This window comes from Cryptotermes secundus, unplaced genomic scaffold (genome assembly GCF_002891405.2).
Source record: "Cryptotermes secundus unplaced genomic scaffold, Csec_1.0 scaffold9037, whole genome shotgun sequence".
Lineage (NCBI taxonomy): Eukaryota > Metazoa > Arthropoda > Insecta > Blattodea > Kalotermitidae > Cryptotermes > Cryptotermes secundus.
Genome location: NW_019737624.1, coordinates 1 through 10,794, shown reverse-complemented (window position 1 = coordinate 10,794; position 10,794 = coordinate 1). Strand labels below are relative to the sequence as shown.

Here is a 10,794-nt window from a genome sequence, read left to right as displayed (position 1 = left end):
TGCCGGGCCAGCGGTTGTTGAAGGCGGGGCGGGAACCCTTGGGACTGGAGCCTCTGTCTCTAGGTTAGTTGTCAGACTCCCTGAAGCGGGGTTGGAGGCGGTCCTGTTTGGTGCTGAGTGCAGCCACTTGGCGGGAGAGTTCGGCGATCTCCTGCCAAAGTGCGCCGATGTCCGTGGGTTCATCAACGCTAGCAAGCGCTGGCTGGGCTTTGACCTCGGAGATGCGGTCCACACAGAGGGCTGTGGCCTCCAAGTTGCTCTTGTTCTGGCCGGCGAGGAAGCTCTGCATATTGCGGAGTAGCCGGCTGGTCCAGACGCTTCGGATGACGTTATCAGACACATCTGGTGCGAGACTTTTCAGGTACCTCAGGAACTGGGATGGCTTACGGTCGCCTATTTCCTCAACTGTGAGGAGTTGCCGGATGTGCTGCTCTGGCGATGAGGATAGCCGCCTCACAAGCTCAGTCCTCAGTAGGGTGTAGGGGCCTTGTTCGGGTGGAGAGGTGATGATATCCTCCACCTCTGTGGTGTATCGGTGGTCCAGCTGTGAGATGACATGGCAGAACTTGATCCGCTCACTGTTAATGCCGGCCAAGGTGAATTGCGCCTCGGCCTGGGCGAACCACATGGCTGGTCTCTCGGGCCAGAACGACGGAAGCCGCACGGCCATTTTGGGCACTTCTGCTGATGAACTGTCTGCGGTTTCCATGTTCAGTCCGGGTCACCAATGTCGGATGGTCAATGTTTGAAATGACAACCACTTGAAACTCTTAACACTTGTATATATATATTGGATTGATTAAACGGAATTTACAGAAAACAGGATATATATAATGTTCANAATCTAAGTAAAATAATGCAATTTTAATACATAGGAGAGTTGGAGCAGGTGATAAATTTACATGTAAGATCTCTGAAAAGTGCTGTATGTCTCTCTCAGGTGCTTCTTCATTTTGGACACATCAGCACCCCCATTTGATGTGAATTCACCTCTGTACAGCCAGCAGCTGATCAAAGATCTCGTCATGAATGTATACAGTGGTGGAAAGTGGGGGTCATACCGACACCTCCCGCTAGACAGCTGTGCCACTATCACTACACCACATGTGTGGCTCAACATCATGACCCCAGGAGATCTCTCTAGCTTCAGATGGTTGGAAGGAAATCTGGACCCTGAGTGGTGTGTATCAGCTTTTGTATCCAGAACTCTCCACACATTTATACACCTGGGAGTTGATTGTCACATCTTTCAAAATTTTCATATGGAAATCACTGATATACCTTAGCTCTTTTTTATGTTACTTAACCCCTTGAAGCCTTCTTGTCTGAGCACAGAGGAGAGCCAAAGAACTTCTGTTAAGCTGAATGCTGTCATTATCAGACCCTGTGAAGAGCTGGTGCAGGGATATCAGGATTCTCATAACTTTGTGGTAAGGATTTATTTTCAAGAATGTCTCCTTCTGGGAAGTGGTGCTGTGTAGATCTTGTGTGAACCGACATTTCGGTAGAACGTATCGCCTCCATCTTCAGGGTAGAAAAATCTGTGAGCGAGGAACCAGCATGAGCAGGTGGCTGCAGACCGGAATGTTGGTTCACACAAGATCTACACGGCACCACATCCCATAAGATGGCATTCTTCATAGTCACCGCTGCAAAAACCTCAAATCTTACAAGATTTATTTTGTTCAGAGTGTTTGACAGTTGCTTATAGTGTACTGTATTATTTAACACTTACTTTATTCATCAAGAACTATGAACTTTCACAAATTGTAATTGCTTGAATGTTACACCACTAATGGCTGCAAGATGGAAGTCAAAGAGAGAGAGAGAGTGGAAGAGAGAGAACAGACTCGAACTTTAGATATGTGAACAAGCCTGCCAACCTAACACAGAGCCTCTAAAAGCACCCAGTATTGCATACTCATCATGATTGTCATTTTGTTTTCTGTACAGAAATTTTGCTGATATGTAAATTCTTTATTGCAGCCTGTAAACAGAAGGGATGTAAAAGTAAAAAAAAATATGCTGAAAGTGCAAACCCTCAGGATTCCCTGAGTTTGTCTGCTAAGTTTGAGCTTTCTGTGTTCCTTGGTTATTGAGTTACAACAGTAGCACACAGACTCACACACATTCATATACACTGGATTCATATACTTTTAGATATAAGTAAGGAGACCTAAAGACACATTTATATAAATGACTGTTGCGAAAATATGTTTACTATCTCACAACTTCATCTTGCTTCTGTGTGACTGATGATTATATTTCAAAAGCTCTGATGAATGTGGGTCACTTGAATGTCAGGAATGAAGAAGAATTCTGTTATATTTCAGTGTTCAGGCAAAAGCAGATGAGAACTTGGTGCAGGTTTATCACTCTGCCCTTAATTTCAAAAATGTGCTTTTGGCAGCTGGGAAGGTGGCAGCAAATGTCTTCATAAAGGATCCACTGAACGAGGTTAGAACAAAAACACACTTCTGCCCAGATGCCTATAAAGACAAGTTTTATTATTTCCCCCCCTGTTCACAAACCTTTAATAACATTTATTAATCTGCTAAAGAAAGTAAATTTGACCCTGTCCTTAATTAAGCTGTGGGGGTCTTAATGTGTTTCTTGTCATTACTCCGATGACAACCCACTTCTTCGGAACAGTTTGTTGGCCCTGAAAAGGACCGTGGTTGCTGAGATGCTTGATCGGAGAGGTAGCGCGGTGCGCACTGGTAGGAGAGGCTAGTTGCGGTGAGTGGCCTGGCCGCAGTGCGGCTGTGGCTGGAGGTTGCTTGGTTGCCGTGCGGCAGCGTGAGTTGGAGGTTGCCTGATCGCAGCGCGGTGGCTGCTGGTGAAAGGCTAGTCATTGAGCGCGGTTGTAGGAGTTATGAGGCAGTGGCTACGCCAGATGCCCAGTGGGTCGGACAGTAACACGACCACCGGCAAGTCCAGGCGCGGTGCTCCAGTGAGTCGGGTGTGAGAGAGCCGGAGGGCCAAGGCAGTCGTGCCTGGCGCAGCCTGCCAATGCATCCAAAGGCCGAGCGCTGGCGACGAAGCCTGCTGACTGATGTTGCTTGATGTGGCTAGCTCATAGACTGATGATGAACTGAATGACTCGGCGTTGGAGCTGCCCATTTTTATACACTGCTCAGTGGGTGGAGCGAAACTCAAAATTGAGGAGGAAGAATTGATTGGCTAGCGCACGTAATGATGTAGACGCGGGCTAGCAGCGAGCGCAGTATAAATGTGAACGTTTGGAGCAATTTGATTGGTTAGCGCGCATGATGGTGAAAAGTAATGTGAAGAGTGTGCGTTGCAAAAATGCGTGATAATGTGGGATGTTCCCACAAAGCATATAGCTATGAAGGTGTCTAGGGGATTGGAGGTAAAGTGTCACACATTTTTAACCTCAGCATTGGGTGGAAATGAGTGGTCAGCTTCGTGCTTTGAACATTTTATGTGTAGGAAGAGCCCTCAGCACCTACTGGTTAGGAGGCTTGATGAGCACTGCAGGGAATTCAGGACTGACTGTCATCCAACCCATAAGCAACTCACTGTACTGACTGGGTTAGCCAAGCTTCAGCGCAAAATAGTGATATTGCATCTGCGAAAAAATAGGTTGACAGACCAGAAAGCGTGTAAAGTGCTTGTTAGAGAAAGAAATAATTAAACAATAGGGCCAGTTATTTCAACAAAATTGCCAATATGTAATATTAAGATGACATTGCATCGAAACTATGTAACTAATTCCATGTAGCAAAGTCCTTCTTGAAAAGCTAATACATGTTCAGCTGTTCAAGATATTGCCTACATATGTATTATTGAACTGGAAAATTCAGTTCATTACCATGTTTACTAGATCTTGCCACTGGTACCTATTCTGAACCAAATAATCTAGTCCACATTCTTCCATTCTGTTTACCTAATATCCAAATTATGCCTACGTCTCTCAAGTTGTCTTCTCTCTATGAGCTTTCTGAATAAAGCTTTGTATGTATTTTTCAGCGCTTGTATGCATGCTACATGCCTCACCCATCTTATCCTTGTGTTGATGATTTTAATATTTAATGAAGAGTACAAATTGTGTAATGTCTCATTATTCCATTTCCTCCGCTCTGTTATTTTTGAATAAAGAGCTCTTGTGGACTTCTCAGTATAGTTCATATTTTGTGTAATGTACTTTTACAGTATGATGGATAGCTCATTCGGTATAGAGACTGGCTGCAGGCTGGGTGATGGAGGGTTCGGTGTTCAAGTCCTGGTACAGTAAAGAATTTTCTCTTCTCCACGTCATCCAGACAAGCTCCGGGGTCCACCCAACCTACTATCCAATGCATACCTGGGGCTCTTTCCCCAAGGGTAAAGTGGCTGGGGCATGAAGCTGACTACTCACCTCCAACCATTTCCAAGATATGTGGATCTATACATCCACTCCCTGATACACCTTCATGACACAGTGCTTAATTAGTTAAGCACAGAAACAACTTTACCTTTTTTTACCTTACTTTTCGGTATGTATTAAGAGATGGCAACACTGTACTGATATTTCATGTGTTCTTGTTGGGCATAGAATTATTTCTTGTGTTTTGTTTTTTTTTCATGATTATTGGATTCTAAAGGGGACTGTCAGTAGTGTATAGCACTTGGAATTAATAGGTTTTTAGACTTTGTCCATCATCCAGTACTTTAAAGAACACAATGTTCTGGAAACTGGATCTGTTTCCATCCTCAGGTGAGGGGGTGGGAGACACCTACTCTGTTGAGTCTGTTAGAAAGGGCTAACCTCAGTCACTGGCCAGCCTGTCATTATAACTATAGCTGTATGTACACCTGAGATTGAGTTATGTGAATGGGAGATAAAATGAAATTTACAGTTAAAAAGTTTGAATGTGTAAGGAATCATTTTGACATTAGGAGAGTCTTCAGAATTAATCACACACTTAGGAGTTTACTGATGAAGACCACAATGGAATGAGATCTGCAATGGATGGCACAGTGCATCTGTATCATTCCCTGTGAATATGGCTGGTACTACTTTGGTGAAACAGGCAGAATGCTAACTGTGCTGCTCTGCGAACATGGGCACAATCTCAGACGGTCTTCTAGGAAAATAAAAATTAGGCAGGGATGAAGCCAAGGTTTTGGAAATTGGAAGTAACAGCAGGTATAAGAAGTACAAGGAATCAACCCATTTGACACGTTTAATAAAACTGACAACAAACCCAGTTTGGATGTTTCTCCCACCGTATATTCCCCTTATCTGCAGTAAGGTTAACAACTCTTAGGGAAGGTTAGTATGATCTGACATATTCCTCATAAGTATCTATATGGTTCTAGTATTGGGGGTTCACTCTTTTGTTCCACAGATGGCACTAGTGGTAGGTATAGAGGATGTATCAAAACTCAACAGCAAAACTTCAGGATCGGACTCCTCATATAGAGAGAAGAAAAAAAGTATATGACAACATGGTTCCAGAAATGTTAAATTACAGAGTTATCCGACCTTTTATTAACGTTAGTGCAATCCAACACTCCCAACACTGTTACACTGAATACGTCCTCAGGGGTTGTACTTCTTGGCCATCCCCCTGTGCCTGGTGGATGTGCGAAACTCCCATGTTCGCATAGGCGACAATGGATTCCTTCAAATGTCTTTCGGTCTGGCAATCTGTGCATTGGGTAGCGTTCGTGATCAAGTGACGCACCTCTGAAGCATTATCATCCGCCAAAACATACATGTAATGCATGCTCACGAGTTCTTTGTTTGTGTACATTATGTATCACTTCACAGCAGACTGCAAACAACACTTAATAATCACAGACAACAGACGTCATACACGCCTTTCGGATACAGCCACAGCTACTTAACTGGAGAAGACAGGATATCATCTGCGCATCCTAGAGGTATTCAGGCCCACATCAAATTGTTTCGCAACATGATTACTTGTGTAACAATTGTAACTGGTGTCTTGCATTTTTATTCTGGCAAACAGGACGTTTCAGCATGCACTCCACAAATTACAGACTCAGATAACTCTGTAATTATGCATTTCCAGACCCATGTTGTCATACATTTTTTGTTCTCTCTACATGAGGAGTCCGTTCCTGAAGTTTTGCCATTGAGTTTTGATACACTCTGTATATTGTCATAACATAAAAATCTAATTATTCCTATACATTGGTGTATATGGATTTGATTGTTGATTTTGTTCATTACATTTATTTTCGACTTCCTTTTCTGCCTTAGTTTCAGACCTGTACATGCATTATCAACATTTTTATTGCACAGTTTCCTGTTATCTCCTGTTGACAAACCTTGATCTCAGATTTATATATAGCTATAGTTATTTTGTTGTAGGTCTTGTATAGATTGAGGTTAGCTTCATTTAATGGACCACAAAAAGTATGTGTTTCCTGCCTTCTCAGCAGAGGATGAAACAGGATCAGTAGTGTCTGAAACCATGTATGCTTTAGATTCCTGAAAGCAGTGATTGTTCTGTCCCTATGAGATTGGCAGTCACGGCATTAAAGTTTATGCTTACGTTTACCTGTGGGGGTAGGACAGTCTTCAAGGAATGGAGTTTTCTGGGCGTGATCACAGGGGATGGCGTGTCATGGGAATAACTTCTCGTCGAGCCCTAGCCTCTGTGCTGCAGGCAGACAGAGCAATGCTGTGGGATGTACCTGATCACTGGACACTTGAGGACGCAGCAACTGTGCCTGTGGTCTATGCAACAGTGAGTTGAAATCAATAACTTAAGATGGAGAAACTTCTACCCAGGAAACACATCCTGTCTGATTTCTGTTTTATGTTAAGAAACCCTTTTATGAAACAGATGAGCAGAGCACTGTCATTAATATTTAAAAATTTTAAGTCGCTCTAGATAGGATTTGGATTGGTAATCAGATTTATCGCACACTTACAACTTGGAATTACAAATAACTATAGCAATGCACAAATCACTAAATAACACACAAGTCTTCTCTGCTTGTTACAGCCTCCACTAGTCATTGCCAGGTTACAGTCTTCTAACAAAGGACTATTCCTCCTGGCCTTATGGCTCAAGAAACGCACTCCCTAACCAATGACTCATGACTGTCTTGTAATGACTGCAGATCTTCTTTATAAGCCTCAGCATGGACCACACAGAAAAAAATATCTTCTTGCAGTTTGCTTTGTTGTAGTGTGATGTAGCCATTGTAGCAGACTGTGTAGAAAACACTTCTTCCCTAATTTGTCTTTTGTTGCACTGTCCCTGTTGTTACAGCAACTAGCTGTCATGTGATATTTATATGGCCATTCCCTAGCAACAGCCATCTTTGCTGGTTCCACTGAGCCCACATATCACAGTATTTTTTTGTGTCTTAATGCACTGAACACTAGCTACCCAGCTCTTAATCCTTTTCTTGCTCAAGGCCATATATTTGGCTGCAGCTTTTTTCTGACACCTTTCATATTCATACAACGTTTGTCATTCTGAAGGTGGTTACTATGGAGACCTTGAAAATGGATTCAGTACATTCCTTGAAAACATACAGGAACTTCTGTCAGATTACAGATTGTAACATTGCAGAATATAGTACTGCGCATTTGTTCATATACCCTCAATATTCTGTATGATGAAAAAACCAATTGAAATTTCCGTAATAATTTAATGTTGTATAATTCTACAAAACAAGTTGTCGTAGTTGTCGTGAGAACACAAGGAGAGCTTACTGTAGGATGACATTTTTGTATATTCATGGAGAACCATCACTGACCTCTAATCCTTCAGTAAGGGGAGCATGGGAAACAACCGTAGGGACTTTGGTATTTTTTGGCATTCCAAAAATGGAATCTGCATGTTGTGAATACTGCAATAAGTTCTGATTTAATGTAGCTTTTGAAAGGTAAATGCTCATGAGTATGGTTTTAATTAAAATACACTAATATATATATATATATGAAAATTAGTATTTGAAGATTTTAATCATTCTGATTTATAGACACCAGTATATTTAGGTAGATCTACATTTTGAGTGGTGAATTCCACCCCCACCCCCTTCCCCCATTAACAGTTCTGCTACATAATTATAATTAATTCTTAACATGTAACTGAGAAACATAAGTTGTTACTCTAGAATACTTTGTAAATGTAACTGAAACGGTATCCAAATTCAGTAACGTAGTAATTAACAAGAAGTTAAGTAGCACTGTTTGTGGAAGAAGTAAATCAAGAAGAAGAATAAAATAATATCAGTGTTAACATCAATGTGATAGTGGAAGGTATTAGTATTTGTTGATATTAAAATTAATATGAAATACTTTTTCTTTGCACGTATAGATACATGTGTGGGTTTTGGAGAAAAATATTATAATTCTTTCTAAGTAAGCTTAGCTGGTGTAGTAAATTCAGATCACTTACTGTGCTTCTGAATAAAATTCCTACAGACTTTAATGATATACAATATAGAAGTTGAAGTTCATTACTTTGTTTTATCACGGACAGGCTTACTATGCTCTGGTCACTATTGGGAACTTGAAGAAGGGTGAGTCAGTGCTTATCCACTCGGGCACTGGGGGTGTTGGCCAGGCAGCTATCAACATTTGCCTACATGCAGGCTGTACAGTTTACACCACTGTTGGTACCAAGGAGAAACGGGATTTCATCAAAAGGCAGCACCNTATATATATATATATGAAAATTAGTATTTGAAGATTTTAATCATTCTGATTTATAGACACCAGTATATTTAGGTAGATCTACATTTTGAGTGGTGAATTCCACCCCCACCCCCTTCCCCCATTAACAGTTCTGCTACATAATTATAATTAATTCTTAACATGTAACTGAGAAACATAAGTTGTTACTCTAGAATACTTTGTAAATGTAACTGAAACGGTATCCAAATTCAGTAACGTAGTAATTAACAAGAAGTTAAGGAGCACTGTTTGTGGAAGAAGTAAATCAAGAAGAAGAATAAAATAATATCAGTGTTAACATCAATGTGATAGTGGAAGGTATTAGTATTTGTTGATATTAAAATTAATATGAAATACTTTTTCTTTGCACATATAGATACATGTGTGGGTTTTGGAGAAAAATATTATAATTCTTTCTAAGTAAGCTTAGCTGGTGTAGTAAATTCAGAGCACTTACTGTGCTTCTGAATAAAATTCCTACAGACTTTAATAATGTACAATATAGAAGTTGAAGTTCATTACTTTGTTTTATCACGGACAGGCTTACTATGCTCTGGTCACGATTGGGAACTTGAAGAAGGGTGAGTCAGTGCTTATCCACTCGGGCACTGGGGGTGTTGGCCAGGCAGCTATCAACATTTGCCTACATGCAGGCTGTACAGTTTACACCACTGTTGGTACCAAGGAGAAACGGGATTTCATCAAAAGGCAGCACCCACAGGTATTTGGGCAGCCCATTTCACTGATTACAGTATGACCTCATTGGTCAGGCAGAAGTCAAAAATTCATTAAACCATAACAAGAAACATATATATTCTCAGTATTTTTACATTTAATATGGTTAACTTATTCATTCCCACTTCTGACTGATGGTTAAGTATTCCCATATACAGATTATCATATTTGACTTTGGTCAGATAGCAATATCAGCAAACATTTCTCTTTCAAATGATAATTATATCACATAGTTTGTTTTTGTTTTTTTTGCTAGTGGGCTGGCACTAAGTCCCTTGTACTGCAGCCACTTCTGGCCTATTGCACCAGCCCCAGATGATAGGTGAGGGTGATTGTGGAGCAATTGGTGGAATCAAGATTGGCAAGGGAAACCGAAGTACTCGGAGAAAAACCTGCCCCAGCACCACTTTGTCCACCGCAAATCCCACTTGACCAGACCCGGGATCGAACCCAAGCTGCGATGGTGGGAAGCCAGCGACTAACCGCTTGAGCTATGGCACGGCCTTATCACATAGTTAGTTACTGTATTTGTAGATGGCAGATATATGAATATTTCCTTAGCCTTGATCATATTTTTCAGAGTTGTTTCCCTTCCTTATCCATTATTTTGATAAATATATAATTCAGCAGTTTGTTCATGTCACAAAGTGTGTTATAAACAAAGAACTCACCCTAGCAAGTAAGGAGAGACTGAGTGGTGCTCACATGATGGAAGTATTGTATAGTGAGTACTCTGAAGATGATTTGATTCCAGTTCCATTGTCCAGTCATGTGGCAATGAAAGGCCTAAATTCCATGAAATTACCATGCTTGGTGACATTTCAGACAAGCCCCACATGTAACATCTCCATGTTATTGTCAGCATCTTCCACCATTTACAGTGAACTGAATAGTGATACTCAGAACACTGATGTTATGACATTTGTGATATTATTAACCTTTAATGTATGGACTTTTAAATTGCTGGCAGCCCTCTGTGGCCGATATTTAAATCGCCCTAATTAATTAACATTGCACACTTTCAGAAAAAATCCATATTTTCCGTTCTATGCAACATAGAAATACAAATTAAAAACAACCTGAAAGACAATAAAATTTTCTACATATACACAAAAGTGCAATTTTTACAAACGAAAATTAACTGTGATTATTTTGTCATGAATTGCAAAATATAGTCTTTATTATATATGTTACGAAATTCCAAAGGACTTACCCGTTGTTTTTTCTTCAACCTTGAATCATGGTGATATTGTAAATATAATCACATTATATACAATAATATTTTGTTCAGACTGTACATGAGTTTGAACTGCGTCACTTCACGGTTTACGATACACTCTGATGCGCAGTCCACCTCACACAAAGCAACATCGCACTTTTTACAATAG

General features: G+C 40.7%; 1 protein-coding gene across 1 annotated transcript in view; it reads left to right on the top strand.

Moving 5' to 3' along the window:
• LOC111870493 (fatty acid synthase) overlaps nt 1-8,684 on the top strand; it is a gene marked incomplete in the record, with an annotated part of 14,695 nt that extends 6,011 nt beyond the window's left edge. Inside the window, 4 exon segments of the mRNA XM_033753864.1 lie at nt 941-1,180; nt 2,334-2,457; nt 6,549-6,725; nt 8,478-8,684. Of these exon segments, the coding sequence (XP_033609755.1) occupies nt 941-1,180; nt 2,334-2,457; nt 6,549-6,725; nt 8,478-8,684 (748 nt within the window).
• Nucleotides 8,685-10,794: the final 2,110 nt, after the last annotated feature.